Below are 17,011 nucleotides of genomic sequence, written 5' to 3' on the forward strand. Positions count from 1 at the left end.
CTGGGTGCCAGAGGCTCACCTCTGTATTCCTAGCTACTCACACGGCTGAGATTTGAGGATCACAGTTTAAAGCCAGACTGGGCAGGAAAGTCTGAGATTTGTACCTCCAATTAAGCACCAGAAAAGCTGGAGGTGGAACTGTGGCCTAGGCCTGAGCTCAAGCCCCAGGACTCCCAAAAACAATGTACATAACTTAGGGAGGGGGAGGGGGAGGGGGAAGAGGAGGGGAGGGAGAGGGAGAGGAAGGGGGAGGGGGAGGGGGAGGGAGAGGGAGGTTGGCATCTTTGAAAGTGAACTTCCAGTTGGTGACTTCACAAGGGAGAAACAAACTTAGCAGATGATTCTCAGGATTGGGAAACTTTGGGAAGAAAAGTCCTAAAGTATCTCCAACCTGAGAAGGCTGGGGAAAAACTGAAAAGCCATTTCAGTGAAACAGTGGGCAGAGCGGCAGGATCAGTAGACGGTTCCATGCCTAAGTGGCCATGGCTAGACTTCACCTTCTTCCTCGGGAGGGGTGGAGGGCGCAGGGATTGCTGACCCCCAACTCCATTAGACTCTGGCTGCCCAGGGAGGCAGAGTTTGTTGTGTAGAGGTGGCATAAATCCCACCCTTGCCAAATGAAGCAGGGCCTCGGGCGAATCTGGGGGGGGGGTTAAGGGAATGCAGCCCCACTTGCTTTACCAGGCACCCTGTTTCTTCACTTATCCTCTGAACATCTGTTTGTGTAGTGCTGTTCCTGGGGCTTGAACTCAGGGCCTGGGTGCTATCCCTGAGCTTTTGTGCTCAAGGCTAGCCCTCTATTGCCTGAGCCACAGCTCCATTTTCAGCTTTTTTGGGTAGTCTCACAGACTTTCTTCCCTGGCTGGCTTCACACTGTGGTCCTCAGAGCTCAGGAGGAGCTAGGACCACAGTGTGAGCTGCCTATGGCCAAATGTAAGAAAATGCTGTTTTTCTGTCAAAGTAGTTTGCTTCCTTTCTGTTCATCTTGTGGGAATTATTTATCTGAACGGGTTCCTTCTTTGGCCAGGTAGGTGCTTTGCTCCTTGTTAACTGCATTTTACTTACATCCGTCCATCTGTCCTTTGCTTGAGCACTTTAAGACATCCCACCAGAAGCTCCTTGATTTTTAATTACATCCTATTACGCCACATCCTTTTGCAGATTGTGATCCTGAGCTCAGCCAATGGGAGCAGAGGGGTAGGACCTGCTGGGTTAGAGATAAAAAGGGAACAACCTCCTTGCTTTGTATGCTTGCTTGCCACATTTTTGGTTCTTCTGCAGAAGTAAACTGCTTTGCTGAGTTCGTTTAGAGTTGGTGTCCTTATTCCTATATGATACTCCAACATCCTGAGCTCTTTCTAACACCACAGAACCTTTAATGATGATCCACTAGTAAACTACAAGTTCTGAGGAGGTTCTGGAGAAATTCACAGTGGGAAAGAGATTAGTAAATCAAAGCCCATCGTGAAGTAGTAAGTGCTAAGAAAAGAAGGGCTGGGCTTCAAGTGGAAGAGTACCTGCCTAGAAAGTTCCAGACCCTGGGTTCAAAACCCAATACTGGCAAACAAACAAATGGTACAAACCCAGAGACAGCAACATGAAGGGAAATTCTTATAGTTTCTTGGAGCAGTAACTAGTGAAAGAGCTGCATGAAACATTTCTAATCGTCCCAAGTAAGGGCATTGCCTCAAAATCTATTTGCCAGGATCAATCTTTTTGTTGCCTTGAACCCTTTGAAACTAAGACCCTGTTATGTGGAGTTTCAACACGTGGAAGGCTTGCTAAGTCTGTGCTCCTAACCTCCAGCTCTGTGATACAAGGGAATTCTAGGTAACAGAGGCTTTTAGGAGATGGGCTTTTCAAGAGGGTGGAGGGGACAGGGCTGGGAATATGGCCTAGGGGCAGAGTGCTTGTCTCCTATACTTGACACCCTGGGCTCCATTCCTCAGCATCACATATATAGAAAAGGCCAGAAGTGGCGCTGTGGCACAAGTGGCAGAGTGCTAGCCTTGAGCAAAAAGAAGCCAGGGGCAGTGCTCAGACCCTGAATGCAAGACCCAAGACTGGCCAAAAAAAAAGGTGGAGACCATTATTGCTTCTCAGAGCAGCATCAGGATCCACACTGTACCTCTGTGTCAGAATTCCAACCATTTCCCTCCCTACAGGACATTTGAGTCTTTGCCTTTTGTCTTATTGGTTAAGCTCTTAATTGGCTTAATCCATCACATTGCCAGACATAAAAGTCGAAAATCCCTAGACTAATAGTTTCTAGTCGGGGTAGGCAGTATCTGCTAAGGTAGGCAGAACGCAGCAACCTGTAGCCTCTTCTCCCACTCAGCTTTTAGAGGAGTGAGGAAACAATATTCTATCCCAATTTCTTTTCTTTCGTTCTTTCTTTTTTGCTCACATATAGGAATTTTACAGGGAAGTGCTAAAACCCAAGGAAGGGACTGCAGAGATGGGAAGCGGAATTAGCGCTGAGGACAGAGAACTGGCCAAGAGGTCCAAGGAGCTGGAAAAGAAGCTTCAGGAGGATGCCGACAAGGAAGCCAAGACCATCAAGCTGCTATTGCTAGGTGAGATGTGGAGCCAGAAACGGGACAGGCAGCGCTTCTTCCTGCCTTGTGGGAGGCGGGGGGATTCTGTCCCATCCCATTGAGATTGAGGGGCAGGCCAGTTTTCCTCTTTCCAATCCTGTGTTAGACAAGAGCTCTAGGATTAAGTTAATATGGAGACAGAACAACCACCTTAAGCAAACTTAGATTGCAAACTTACTGTTTTTGAGTTCAAAATCACGCAGAGGCCAGGGTGGTCCCATCTATCTACAAATGTAGCACTTCCTGTTAGCTTGGCAAATACCAAGCACTCTGGGCCATGGAGGCAGGAGAGGGCAGAACTTCCCTTCCACTACACATTCCCATCACACTGCCTTGAGGACAGGTCCACTGATTCTTGTCAAGTATGCTGATTCCTTCTTTGGAAGTAGGGAAGCCTGATGGCTGCAGCCATAGAGTCTCCATCCACCAAAGTCCCTTCCTGACATGAAGTAACAGCTGCCTTTACAGCCCCTTGTCAAGTGGGAGGTTCATGAACTTGATGGGTTTGTGCTGAGAAAACAAAGGTACCATAGCAGGTCATTCGATAACCATGGCTATAAATAAAAAACAAGAAAACTTCACATCAGTGGTATTTCAGAAGCGTAGGCTAGGTGCTCCTTATATGGTAGACTGGGATTTTAAGCCTACGAGGAGCCTGGGGGCTGACACGTCAAGGCTAAGGTGCCTCATTCCCTCTCAGTGCACCTGTGGCACAGCCCAAGGACATAGTGCAGGAACATCTCTCTGCACGCTAGACAGACTCCAAGGAGCCCAGGAGTCACGTAGGAAGGCCGGAAGAGTGGCAAGGCCACTGAGAGATTTTTGTCTAAGCCTAAGCAGCTTTCTTCTTAGGTTTGGGATAAGCAGCTTAGAGTGACAAGCACAGACCCAGTGGAAGGAGGCTGAGGATGGGGCAGTCAGTGGAGAGGGGGAGGACTGAAAGGAATGTGAGGTTTGATGGAGTGAGAAGAGTGTGCAGGAGGACACTTTAGTCAATGGGTGGAATCATCAAGATCATGAAAAAATAAAAAATAATTTATTAGTGAAGTGATTCTGACTCTCCAGTCCTACCCAAGAGTACTCATCTTAAGTTTAAAAAAAAAAAAGAAAGAATACTTAGGAAATTGTTAAAGGAATTCTCCATGACTCTATCAGTGGCTGTCAGTCTCCATGACTCTATCAGTGGCTGTCAGTCTCCATGACTCTATCAGTGGCTGTCAGTCTCCATGACTCTATTAGTGGCTGTCAGCAGCTGTTGATGGGATGACTGACTTCCAAGGCCTATCTGATGTCTGGACAACACTTGTGGTTATAACTTCAAGTGGGATACTAATAAGCAGAGGCCAAGAATGACTCCAACTATCCTACAGTGCAAATGACAGACATCTACAAAACAGAAAGTCCAACCTCCACTATAAGTAGTGCTGCTAAGGCTAAGAAACTCTGCTGTAAACCAAATGGTCCAAACCCTGTGTTCTTCCTGTAGCAAGACTCCCAGACAACACACTTCTCTGACCATTACTAGAATGTTGGGGAGAATAACGGAAATTTGAAGGGAACCATTTCTCCTTTCAGGTGCTGGGGAATCAGGGAAAAGCACTATTGTCAAACAGATGAAGTGAGTAGAAACAAAACCCCAAAGAATGGAGGTGGGGGAAGTTGTCAATGGAACCAGGAGAGGGACTCAAGACTGAGGCAGTAGGTGCTGGTGGCCCATACCTGTAATCCTAGCTACTTAGGAGGCTGAAATCTAAGGATTCTGGTTCAAAGCCAGCTCCTGGCATGAAAATCTGAGAGACTCTTATCTCCAAATAACCACCAAAAGCCAGAAGTAGAGCTGTGGCTCAAGTAGTTGAGCTGGTGCTCTACCATGCTGAACAAAAGAGCTCAGAGACAGTGCCAAGGCCCAGAGTTCAAGCCCTAAGTACTGGCACTGGGGGCGGCGGGGCAGGGGGCAAGGGGGAACTCAGAGCTTCTTTAGCCTCAGGAAACCCAGGTATACACAATCTGGTTCTTAAGAGTCGTTCCTCCTACACTTTGAGATTTAAAGAGATGGGGAGCTCAGGGCCCTTCAAGCCCCCTAGGTTCCCACCCCCTTAGGTGTGGTTATTACATCCAGCTGAAAGCCGGGTGTCTGCCCATTGAAGGATCATTCACCAGGACGGCTATTCCCCAGAAGAATGCCTGGAGTTTAAGTCAGTCATCTATGGAAATGTGCTGCAGTCCATCCTCGCTATCATCCGAGCCATGTCCACACTGGGCGTGGACTATGCTGAACCAAGTAGTGCGGTACGTGACTGGTGTTACCTGGTGATGGGGAGAAGCATGAATAGCTAGTGAGAACGAGAAACAGACCAGGGGTCAAGAGGAAAGTTGCTAAGAAAAAGTTCTGTGTGGCTACAATCCCATCTGTAAAGACTCAAATCTCTCAGTCCTAGGAAAGTAACCTCTGCTTTTATAACATGTTTACAAAACTTTCTCTCAGCTTCCTCACCCCCCCCCCTTACCATTTAAATTGCTCCCCTTGGGCTTTATGCTTGGCCAAGAAACTTTTATAAACAAAATCCCTCACTCTAGCATCATTAGCCTTTCCCTAGATTTGAATCACTGAAAGAACGAAGGCAGCAGGCTCCTGTTTCCCATGCTGTTCATTTCTTGGACAACCTAGTTTTAAAGTTCTAGTCTCCCTGCAGTCACTTTCAGACTAAGTTTCAGACTAAGATCTAAAACACCAAAGAGGAAGCATCTGGGCGTCTGCCATCCTCTGGCACCCCAAAGCCGCATGTATCTCTGCTCTCCACATCTAGGGTATACACTCGTGAGTTCACTAGAAAGCTTTCTTAGACGGACTTTTCACCTTAGGTTTAAGTAGCAATGCAAACCCCTTTCCGTTCGTGGATGTTTACAGCAGCCTCTGGACAGCTATGTCTCCTGTATAATTTTCAGCCACGTTTCTGCATTTTGTAGGATGATGGTCGACAGCTCAACCACCTGGCTGATTCCACTGAGGAGGGGACCATGCCCCCTGAGCTGGTGGTTGTCATCCGGAAGTTGTGGAAAGATGGTGGGGTGCAAGCCTGCTTTGAGAGAGCTGCAGAGTATCAGCTCAATGACTCCGCATCTTAGTAAGAGTGGGACAGGAGGTGGGGTGATACTTGAGCAATCCTCCGGGAGGAAACGCAGCCACCCTTCAATTTCAGGCAGAGAAAGCTGGCGATCCCTAAAGCTGGATAAACGGCCACAGGGCTGCCTGCCAGTTCCCACTACTCAGCAGCACTGGGCACGGGCTCTTGGCAGCCTACAAAGCTGGAGGCACAAAATTCAGAACAGAGGTGTCCTACCTAGCCCTTATCCCTGTGCTCTTAAGATGTCACTCAGACACTGCCAGGAAAACCAAAGGAAGGGGGTCAGGAATCAAGAGACAAACAGCTGTGCAAAACTGGGTCCAAAACACTAAGGGGCACAGTTTATGGATCCTACCCACAATGGGATAGTACCAATGAGCTTAAGAGTCAAATGCATGTGTGTTTGATTCCCATTTGTCATCTGACTTGGAAATCACGTTGTTACTGTCTCTGGAATGCTGCCTTACCAGGGCCCAGTCAGTGTTAAGTGTATTACACAAGGGAGTCAAGACTCTTTTACCCCTGAACACTAAGTCTTCATGTGTGCACATATACCCACCCAACAGTACTGGGACTTGAATTCGGTGCTGGGGGGGGGGGGGGCGGTTCCCGCATACTACCACTTGGGCCACACTTCTACTTCTGGCTTTTTGCTGGCTAGTTGGGGATTAGTCATGTGGATTTGTCTGCTTGGGCTGGCTTTGAACCATAATCCTCAAGAGCTTAGCCTCCTGGATAGGATTATAGGCATAAGCCACCAGCGACTGGCTTCAAGGTAGTTCTTATTAATTCCATTTTATAGAAGAAAAAACAGAAGCTCAATCACTAGCTTGCCTAAGGTCATATACATAAAAATAAGAGGCAGGATTTGCACTCACATCCACAAAGGGCAGTATTTTCTTAGTACTATACATAATGCCATCTTTGTAGCTTAATCTGGCCTAGAACTCCTGATTCCCCTGCCTCAGCCTCGTGTCGGTGCAGTTCCACACACCACTACATAGTGCCTTTTCATCTATAAAATGGTGATATGTCTTAAATGCTTATGAAGTTCATTGAGAAGTTAAATATGAATATGGCATGCATTAAATACTGTTAACTTTTTTCATTCTTCATGAGTCATTTGCTTTGCATCTGCCTCTATCTCCCCCCCCCCCCTTTTTTTTTCTCTTTCTAGTACCAGTCAGTACTGGGGTTTGAACTTTCCACTCAAGGCTGGAGTTTTATCACTTGAACCACAGCTCTAAGTCCGGCTTTTTTGGGGGGTGGGGGTGGCGCCAAGAGTCTCACTGACCTGGGCTGGGGATATGGCCTAGTGGCAAGAGTGCTTGCCTTGTATACATGAGGCCCTGGGTTCGATTCCCCAGCACTACATATACAGAAAACGGCCAGATGTGGCGCTGTGGCTCGAGTGTTAGCCTTGAGCAAGAAGCCAGGGACAGTGCTTAGGCCCTGAGTTCAAGGCCCAGGACTGCCCCCCCCCCAAAAAAAAAAGAGTCTCACTGACCCTCCTCCTGCCCTGGATGACTTCAAACCATGGTCCTCGGATCTCAGCCTCCTGAGTAGCTGGGATCACAGATGTGAGCCATGGCACGCAGCAACTTTGCAGTTACTGAAAAAGGTGTTTTCTTCTCAATTTCATTCAAGATATAAACAATGTTGTATTGCCTTCATGTCTCAAAATTTTATCCCTTTCAATGATTCCTCTCCTCTATTTAAACCAGTAAGTCTTGTTCAAGTCTTGAAAAGCCTGTCAGGCAAAACCCAAGGAAAGTTAGTGGATTTAACTTGAAGAACAGCACACCAGCTTCAAATGGGCTGCTCCCACAGCTCTCTACTTACTTCTGTAAGGCTCAGGAGGGCAAAGGAATCCTCGCGCTAATGCAGCAGATTCCAGTCCTGGCTCTATCAAATTAGTTGTGACTTAGGGTAAGAAACACTTTCCTTCCATTAGCTTTGGCTTTGGCAAGTGTAATGACACCAATGGCCAGTCACTTTTCTCTAGTTATCTGAACCAGTTGGACCGAATTACAGATCCCAACTACCTCCCCAGTGAACAAGATGTACTCCGATCCAGAGTCAAAACCACAGGCATCATTGAAACCAAGTTTTCTGTCAAAGACCTGAATTTCAGGCAAGTACTGGTTTCCTGGGGGCGTTTCAGATGCACATGTGCAATTTTAAAAAGGGGTGTGGGCAGGCTGCATGCTCTTTGCTGAAGCTCAATCTTAATTGTCCCGCTGTCTTCTCACTTTTGGCTTTGCTAACTGGTCCCACCTCTCATGTTGAGTATCATACGAGAACAGCGATTCCTCCCTCAGGATGTTTGATGTGGGAGGGCAGAGGTCAGAGAGAAAGAAGTGGATCCATTGCTTTGAAGGAGTCACCTGCATCATTTTCTGTGCAGCTCTCAGTGCCTATGATATGGTGCTGGTGGAAGATGATGAAGTGGTAAGTGGCTTTTGCACCAAGCAGATTCAGTGGTAAAAAATCTCCCCCCTCCCCCTTCCTCTAGATCACAAGCCATTCAGTGCTCCTCACTAGATGGTTTCAGCTCAGCCAGCATCAGATCAACCAATGGCTCATGTAAACAACCCCAGAGAAACCTCTTCATCTGCACGTTTTAGTACACTCTCCCAGGTTGCTTATAATGGGAGATGAATAGGTAGAAGGGTGAAGAGTTGTTTGATGTGTACCATTTGTGTGTAGTACTGGGGATTGAACCTAGGGCCTCAGCATTTATAAAACCTCCCAATGAGCTGTGATTACAGGCTTATGCCACCATACCTAGCTGATATTTGTTGTTGTTTGAGGTACTGGAATTGAACTCAGGACATCTGTTTATTTTGGGGCACTGGGGCTGAACCCACAGCAACAACTACCACTTGAGATACGTCCTTACCACACTCCCCTTCTTTTTCTTGCCAGTCTTAGGGCTTCAACTCGGGGGGCCTGGGTGCTGTCTCTGAGCTTTTGTGCCAAAGATAGTGCTCCCTGAGACATAGCTCCATCTCTAGCTTTTTGGAAGTTAATTGGAGAGAAGAATCTCACAGACTTTCTTGCCTGGGTTGGCTTAAACCACGACCCCCAGGGGCTGGGGATATAGCCTAGTGGCAAGAGTGCCTGTCTCGGATACACGAGGCCCTAGGTTCGATTCCCCAGCACCACATATACAGAAAACGGCCAGAAGCGGCGCTGTGGCTCAAGTGGCAGAGTGCTAGCCTTGAGCGGGAAGAAGCCAGGGACAGTGCTCAGGCCCTGAGTCCAAGGCCCAGGACTTGCCCAAAAAAAAAAAAAAAAAAAAAAAAAAACCACGACCCCCAGATCTCAGTGTTCTGAGTAGCTAGGATTACAGGTGTGAGCCTTGAGTCCCTGGGTCTATCTTGTTTTTGAGTCTTGCCACCTTTGCCCAGGTTGGCCTTGAACTTCAATTCTACTTCCATTTTCGGAGTAGCTGGGATTGCAGATGTGTGCCAGCACGCCCAACTGATGAGTATCTTTATGCAACATAATAAGAGGGGTTGAAATACTAACCCCATTTAGAAGCCTAAAAATGTACTGAGTGTAAAGAGGAGACTGGAAGACCAGTTTTCCCGCATGCCAACGAAATTGGCAACTGGAGGACTGAGAGTGGTTCCCCTGAACCTGTAAAGTTCTATTAGATGTGGACACTACAGGACAAGTATCAGGGCCCAGGCCAGTTACCTTCTGAGTCTGAAAGGAAATCCAAGGTATGAGAACATTAATTTCACATAAACATCTGTTCTGCAAATGGAGGTCAGCAGCTTACAAATTGAAAACAAAGCTTCTCTCTTGCTCTGGTTATCTTCCCTTCTCCCTAATAGGTCAGGTACACATTAGAACACTTGCTTGATGTCTTATAGCACTATTTAGTCACTTTCCAAGATCTTTTCCACCTTAAATCTTAGGTCTTAAAGGGCTTTGTATAAGTATTAACAGTGAGGAAAAGCTTTCTTTATGGTCTATTCATGCCTCCTCCAGACTGCTTATATCTAATGCTTTTCTCTCTCTGAATGCAGCAGCAACAACAACAAAAAAATTTTTTTTAAATGCTGGTGGTGTGGCAATGGGAAATTCCTTCCCCATGACACCAGGGCCAAAGTATCCATGTCACGTTCCTGCTCCAACTGAGATCTGGGACATCATGACAGAACTCTATCAAAATATCTTAGGAGATACAAGTGGGCATGTGCTAACTTGGACCTGGTTTCAACCCTGTAACTTATGGATGCTGGAGTCCTTACTTGTACTCTTGTTGCCAAAGATCTGTATATATTCATTGTATGCCTAGATGCTAGCCACTACTATGGAAACCACAGATACATGATCTGATTTAACTTGCATAATAATCCTGTAAGGAAAAAAGGACTCAGTTGAGAATTTTCCCTACCAAAATGAAAGGAAATTAGAAGCAACTAAGATCTGTTTGGCTGTACTCCACATTAAAAGATAGAAGCTGCTTCCTGTTTTCCTTTTACATTTGGAACACAGTAAACAAGAGATCTCATAAACCCAATCTAATATTTCCAATGGTGTTTCCTCTTATTAGAATCGTATGCATGAGTCTTTGCATCTGTTCAACAGCATATGTAACCACAAGTTCTTTGCGGCTACTTCTATTGTCCTCTTTCTCAACAAGAAGGACCTCTTTGAGGAAAAGATCAAGAAAGTCCATCTCAGTATCTGTTTTCCTGAGTATGACGGTAAGGGTCAACTGCTGTAGACAACAGCAATGCCTTTTAGTAGTGACTCGCAGATATTTTATTCCCCATGCCAAGGAAAGATAAAGGAAACTTGTCTTAAGGGAGAAACTTGAGCATTCAGGTACAGGATTTAAATTCAGATGTGTCCAGAATACAGGAGATAGTAGACTCAGGGGAGCCACTGACAGTTCAAAAGGACATCTCCTAGAAACCAAATACGATCTCTCCTCAATGTTTTTGCTTCACTTAATAAAAAGCACTAGAGTATACAAGAGGTAACTACCTCCAAAATCAGGCCCCAACTGTGTTTTCTCTAACACAATGTGGAATAAATCACCTAAAAAAAGAGGGAAGCCCTAGAATCTAAATTCTAGTACAGCAGAAAAGAAAAAAGTGAGCAACTAAGAAGGGTTAATTTATCCCATTCTTCACTTTTTTTTTTTAAACCAGGGAACAACTCCTATGAAGATGCGGGGAATTATATCAAGAGCCAGTTCCTTGATCTCAATATGAGAAAAGATGTCAAAGAAATCTACAGCCACATGACCTGTGCTACGGACACACAGAATGTCAAATTTGTGTTTGATGCAGTTACAGATATTATCATCAAAGAAAACCTCAAGGACTGTGGGCTCTTCTAACATTCCTCAGATCAGAATCCCAAGATTCTGCTTAATCCAAGAAGGCAGATGCTTCAATTCTCTGAGCCCAAGTCCTTCCTCCAAAAAGAAGATAACTTCCCAACTACTACTTCACAGGGTTATTCTGAGGAGCACAAACACAAATGCAGAGATGGCACAGAAAAACTCTTTGGTTAGTCACACATAAAAAGGCTGCAATTTGTACATTCAACACATGGTTTTTAGAAACTCAACAAACTATCCCCAGCATAATGGCAAGCCTTCCCTTCAATGCAAAATAAACAATTAAAATCAAACCCTCAATAAACCTACCACTCCTCTGTTCACAAATAGATCTCTGTGACTCAGCTCACAGATCTGGATCCTTACATGGGGGATGTTCTAAAGACACCTACACCCAGAAATGATCCTCTTTGGTAAGCACAAACTTATCCCTCTGGATTGCCAAACACACTGAGTTTCCTTTATCTCTATAAATAACTGTTTTGCTACATAAGATACTTTCTGACTAAACTTGAAGGACAGCAACACACACCCACTTACAATTTTATGTTGCCACTTCAGTATCAAAAAATTCAGAACAAAAGAACAATAAAATTCTTATTTCAACTGCTACATTTCGGAACAAAAAAGAGGAGCTTGCTTTAAGCACTGAAAATGTTTGCCAACTGGTCCACTGTGAAAATGGCTGCAAATAACATCTCCCCAGACCAAGGAGTAAATTATTCTTTTCAACTCCTCTGAGGGAAATGAAGCTTGCATTTATCTTTACCAGAGGTGGTGAAGTCAAGTATAGATTTAGCATTTACATCTACAGGACTAGTGAGGAAAGCTCTTGGCATTGATGGTTTAGTATATATAAAAGGTAAAGCGTCAATTAAAATGAAAATCTGCCACAAACACCCATTCACACTTAGGCTGCTTCCAGCAATATATATTAATACTAGAGAGCTTGAAATACACTAATAAATTTGTGGCTGAGATTACAATTATTCTGGGTTACCTATAAACAAATAAGTAAATACCAACCTGGAAAGATTATCAGAGAACTATTCTGACTACATCTACTGAAGATTTAAAACTAGAAGCAAAACAAAACAAAACCTGGGTAAGACTTTGCACATCTACTACTCTGAATGGCAGCCCCCAACCACCAACAATTGGTTCTCTTCAACTCTACATAGGATTCCTCCTTCTGTCAGGCAGTATGCGGAAACCTGCAAGTGTTTGAGGAAAGGTCTCATTGCCAGTTGCCCAATCTGGTCTTGCGCTCCAGGGCTCAACACATCACCCTCCCTCAGTCTTCTTGTGAATGGCTGGGACTAAAGACCATGCCCACCATGCCCACTTCACAGTATTTTGGGGGAAATTCCATTAGCTTGTACTAGTTACACACACAGGGTCTGTGCTTCTCTGTTAGAGCTGCACTTGAACTGCACTCTACTCAGTTTCACCCTCTCCATTAACTTCTCTAGCCCCTCCTCCCCTCTGGAAAACATCCCTACCAGGCTTCACTGTCCCATTTACCAGCTTACAATGTACGAATTCAGAGAATTCTTTTTTAAAAGCATGCTTAGCAGGCGGTTTCATTTTACCTGTAGACTTTCAGAGCGCCTATGTCTTGGGTTAAGAGCCTTCAGCAAAGCCCAATTTATCCCATTCACTCCAGAGAATAACCCCACACCTGTACCAGCTTGTTTGTCTTTAATTGGCCAAAATGCTCTTGGTTCTTGAATAAGGGCAGAAAATACATATGGGTCAACCACAGAGTCTAGGCCATGCTCCTTGGTTCTGAACGTTCACACAAGAACCTACCTTCTAGTACTGGTATGGAAGACAGGCCTCCAGGCACAATAATTAAAATTCAGCAGAAAACAGTTGAAATTTAGACTCCTCTTTTCTAATAGTTACCTCAACTTCGTTTCTGGTTTAGAAACAAATCTACAAGAGCTCACTTGCAAGAATGCTTTACAAATGTTTGTCTTGGAGGAGGGAGGAAATAGCAACTCTTAAAAGCAACATGTTCCACAGCTGTTTTTTATTGAGGATAGGATCTGGTTACATTTATCTTAGAATGTTTTCAAGTTAAAGCACTTCTGGCAAGTCTAAGTGTACTAAGTCTTGGGGCCCTATTCACCCACTCACCTGTCTCCTAGAATCAAGTCAAAAGTTTTCTGAAGCCCATGCCCACTCACCTGTCTTCTAGAATCAAGTCAAAACAGTTTTCTGAAGTCCATGGCCTGGATAGGGCTCTCCTCCAAATAAAACAACTTTCTTAATGCTCTTCCTCTTCCTAAGCTTCCAACAAAGCCATTAGTACTTAACCCACCTCAATTCCCCAGGCCCAAGGATGGCTCCCAGACCTCACAATGCTTAGAGCTAGAGAAAAAAGACATTTGTGCATCTACACCAACGGCTGATTTTTAATCTCTTTTCGTACTTTGTGTGTATAAAAGAATTTCTTGGTGTGTAAAATGGCCATAAGAAAGCTTAAAATCTGGGGCTGGGGATATGGCCTAGTGGCAAGAGAGCTTGCCTCCCATACATGAAGTCCTAGGTTCGATTCCCCAGCACCACGTATTCAGAAAACGGCCAGAAGGGGCGCTGTGGCTCAAGTGGCAGAGTGCTAGCCTTGAGCAAGAAGAAGCCAGGGACAGTGCTCAGGCCCTGAGTCCAAGGCCCAGGACTGGCAAAAAAAAAAAAAAAAAAAAAGCTTAAAATCAAATCCATGCCACGTATTCTGCTTTGTCTTCTTTTCCTCCATTCAAAATTTACTTTATTCAGGGTTAGGAATATGGCCTGGTTGGTAAAGTGCTCGCCTCATATACATGAAGCCCTGGGTTCGATTCCTCAGCACCATATATATAGAAAAAAGCCAGAGGGGGCGCTGTGGCTCAAGTGGCAGAGTGCTAGCCTTGAACAAGAAGAAGCCAGGGACAGTGCTCAAGCCCTGAGTCCACGCCCCAGGACTGGCAACAAAAACTAAACAAACAAATGTATTTAAACTTACAAAATATTTACTTTATTCAATACTGTTCAAATGATCTACCTTTCTTCTTCATAAGCCATCAGAAATTCGTTTCGGTAATAAGGTCAGAAACAGGCATGCAATGCTATTTTGTTGCACTGCAAACTTAATTCTTAAAATACTGAAGTCAGAAGGAATGTGAAAATATTCCAGCTTCATCCCTAGCAACTTATGGAGGGCAAACTGAGTAAGTGCCAGGGAAGCAGATGCTCTTCAAGATGACAGTGCTAGGAAGTAGCTGAACTGGAACTCCCAAACAGCTCTTCTGAACTCAAGGCCATGCCCCTGGGGCTCAGCATAGGTTACAACGTAAAAGCCAGTTTCCCATCCCAAGCAATTCTCAGTCCGAAATTGTTTCAGTTATGCCATCTCTAAATAGTGGACATTTAACAATACCAGAGGCAAACAAGGATAAATTGGTCTCCATATAGAATGTGTAGTATGAAGTTTCTAAAATCCATATAACTTTTAAGTCTGTTTGTAAAAAGTGTAACTTCCTGTTCAATGTAACTGTAATATACTGTGTACAGTGTGATCAGACAATAACCATGATAAAGCAAATGCAGAGCACATACTCCATTCACACACATCTAATAACTATTTTTTGTTGTTTTTTTTTAAACAAAACATAGTATGGCTGGAACAAAAGGACAAATACTGTTTTGATTCCATTTATATAAGGTACCTTAAATAGTCAAAACCAGAAAGTATAATGACAGTTACCAGGGGCTGGAGAAGTGGGAGAGGGAAAACAGGAGTTTTAAATGGGGAAGCTGAAAAGAGTTCTGGAGATGGACAGTGATGATGGTTCTACAATGGGAAGGTACTTCATGCCATTGGACTATATACTTTAAAATATTTCCTAAAAAGGTAAATTGTGTTACATTTTACCACAATAAAAATGTACTCACACTTTTGTAGATAAAAGCAGCACAACAGTTCAGTCTTAACAGCAATATAAAAGACACATTTACTTGAAACAGTTCTTACTCTGGTAAGAAACTCACTTACATGTCCCCCAAATAGCCCAGATGATCCCCTCCCTGCCAGGCGAGACAACAGCGTTCAAAGCCCACTCTCTACTTGGAGCTATGCCGCAGAGCCAAGTGTGCTGGCCATGCTGGGTGGAGGAGGTGGTGAAGGGTGAAGAGCTCTTACCTCCCACTGCCCTCTCTACCCGGCACAGCCCTTGGAGCACAGATTCCAGCAGGACTTCGGTGTCGGGCCATGGACTGCAAGTGTGCCAGAGCCTCTGGTAGTCCTGCTTGGTAAAAGTGTGGAGACAGTTCTGTGAGGTTAGACAAGTCTACTGGATTGTGTGCCTTCTGGCTATGAAAAAGTACCGGTATTTATAGAAACAAACAAGTAGTGAAATGTTAAAGCAAAGACCTTTTTATCCTGCTTCGTAAATTTTAGAACTATTTATAGATCAACTTAATTTCAGGTCCTCAAAATTAATACAGGGAAGGCAAGGCTGCAAAAGAGTTGCCAGCTACAATAAATATACTTGTTTGTGCTGCTGTAGATCCTATGTAGTAGCATAAAGAGTTACAAAGCATCACCAAGCCCATTCTATTTGACCGGAACCATGGACCATCATGTCTGGAAGGAATGCCTACTCCATCCTTACATAATGTATGGCTACAGACTAAAAATGACCGGTATACAATTTTGTGGCTAGAAGCAGGGGGAAAAATCAGAACCCAGCATTCCAAACAACTTTCAACCCTGTAAAACTCTAGTTGCAAGTCCTTTCTCCTTCACATGCAAGGACAAAATTGAAAGAACAGGCAATGTCTTGAGTCATGTCTAATGGGAATCTCTTACATAAATAAATAAGCTTAAGTTAAAATGTTTGGATAACCCAAAGAACACTGAGGTGGGTGGGGGGGGTAAAGAGGTAGGTAGAAGACAAACTAAACCAGGTTACACAGAATGTAATATTCCAGCTGTCAAAGATCATATCCTGAGTGAGGGTGAATACTTTGAAATAGTATATCCTAGCAATGTATTAATACTTTCAATGTTTTATTAGTCTGCCTTGTGATTCTCACTACATTTCGGAAAAAGAAAACATTAGTACTGAGAAAACTGCCATCTGACTCCTCAATATGTTAAGACAGTTCTGCGTAAGTAACATGCATATTACCACATATAGTAACCTGGCCACAAAACTTTTTTCAAGTCAGTAATTTGATATTCCTACCTTTCAGTTTTCACTGCATAAATTCCACAAATGAATTATATGTTTGTGTACCCCCAAGTTTCTCATCATAATTTTATATAAAAAATAGTCTATATCTTAAACACAGAGATGCTTTTTGACCTAATAGTTCCTATACTAATTTTTTCTTAGAAGGCACTTTAAGTCCTGTATAAGAAGTAATTTTTATAATAAAATGAAATTTGTGGGCTGGGAATATGGCCTAGTGGCAAGAGCGCTTGCCTGGTATACATGAAGCCCTGGGTTCGATTCCCCAGCACCACATATATAGAAAATGGCCAGAAGTGGTGCTGTGGCTCAAGTGGCAGAGTGCTACCCTTGAGCAAAAAGAAGCCAGGGACAGTGCTCAGGCCATGAGTCCAAGGCCCAGGACTGGCAAGAAAAAAAAAAGTAATTTGTTGGTGATTTTTCCCCTTCTCTGTTCTGGCCAGTACTAGATTTGAGTTCTGGGCCTTATGCTCTTACTCAGGATTTTCTTTCATAGCTAGCACTCTACCACTTGAGCTGTGCCTCCACTTCTGGCTTTTTGCTGTTTAGTAGATATAAGTATTTCAAGTTTGTTTGGGCTGGCTCCTATCCATGATTTGCAATCTCAGCCTCTTAAGCAGCTGAGATTATAGAAGGGGGAAGCCACCAGTGCCCCCTTTGCTAGTTAGTGATCTTGAAGTTATG

The 17,011-nt window shown here is 44.2% G+C and overlaps 2 protein-coding genes across 2 annotated transcripts in view; one reads left to right on the top strand and one right to left on the bottom strand.

The window, feature by feature from the left end:
- Positions 1–16,510, bottom strand: part of Ampd2 (adenosine monophosphate deaminase 2) — a 34,396-nt gene extending 17,886 nt beyond the window's left edge. Inside the window, exon 1 of the mRNA XM_048363089.1 lies at positions 15,274–16,510. The gene's annotated coding sequence lies outside the window, so the exon portion shown is untranslated. The remainder of the gene's footprint in view (positions 1–15,273) is intronic.
- Gnat2 (G protein subunit alpha transducin 2) lies at positions 2,005–12,519 on the top strand. The gene is made up of 8 exons (XM_048363092.1): positions 2,005–2,576; positions 4,173–4,215; positions 4,745–4,886; positions 5,565–5,722; positions 7,728–7,856; positions 8,044–8,173; positions 10,293–10,446; positions 10,897–12,519. Exons 1-8 carry the CDS (start codon positions 2,459–2,461, stop codon positions 11,085–11,087), a joined length of 1,065 nt encoding a protein of 354 aa, XP_048219049.1. The 5' UTR covers positions 2,005–2,458; the 3' UTR covers positions 11,088–12,519.
- Positions 16,511–17,011: the final 501 nt, after the last annotated feature.

This window comes from Perognathus longimembris, chromosome 15, assembly GCF_023159225.1.
Source record: "Perognathus longimembris pacificus isolate PPM17 chromosome 15, ASM2315922v1, whole genome shotgun sequence".
Classification (NCBI taxonomy): domain Eukaryota; kingdom Metazoa; phylum Chordata; class Mammalia; order Rodentia; family Heteromyidae; genus Perognathus; species Perognathus longimembris.

What these genes read in the sequence shown, in the direction of transcription:
- Gnat2 (XM_048363092.1), top strand. Translation starts at nt 2,459, where the DNA reads ATGGGAAGCGGAATTAGCGCTGAGGACAGAGAACTGGCCAAGAGGTCC. An exon ending in TGGTGGAAGATGATGAAGTG is followed by an intron (nt 8,174 to 10,292) that starts GTAAGTGGCTTT and finishes TCCTCTTATTAG; the next exon opens with AATCGTATGCATGAGTCTTT. An exon ending in CTGTTTTCCTGAGTATGACG is followed by an intron (nt 10,447 to 10,896) that starts GTAAGGGTCAAC and finishes TTTTTAAACCAG; the next exon opens with GGAACAACTCCTATGAAGAT.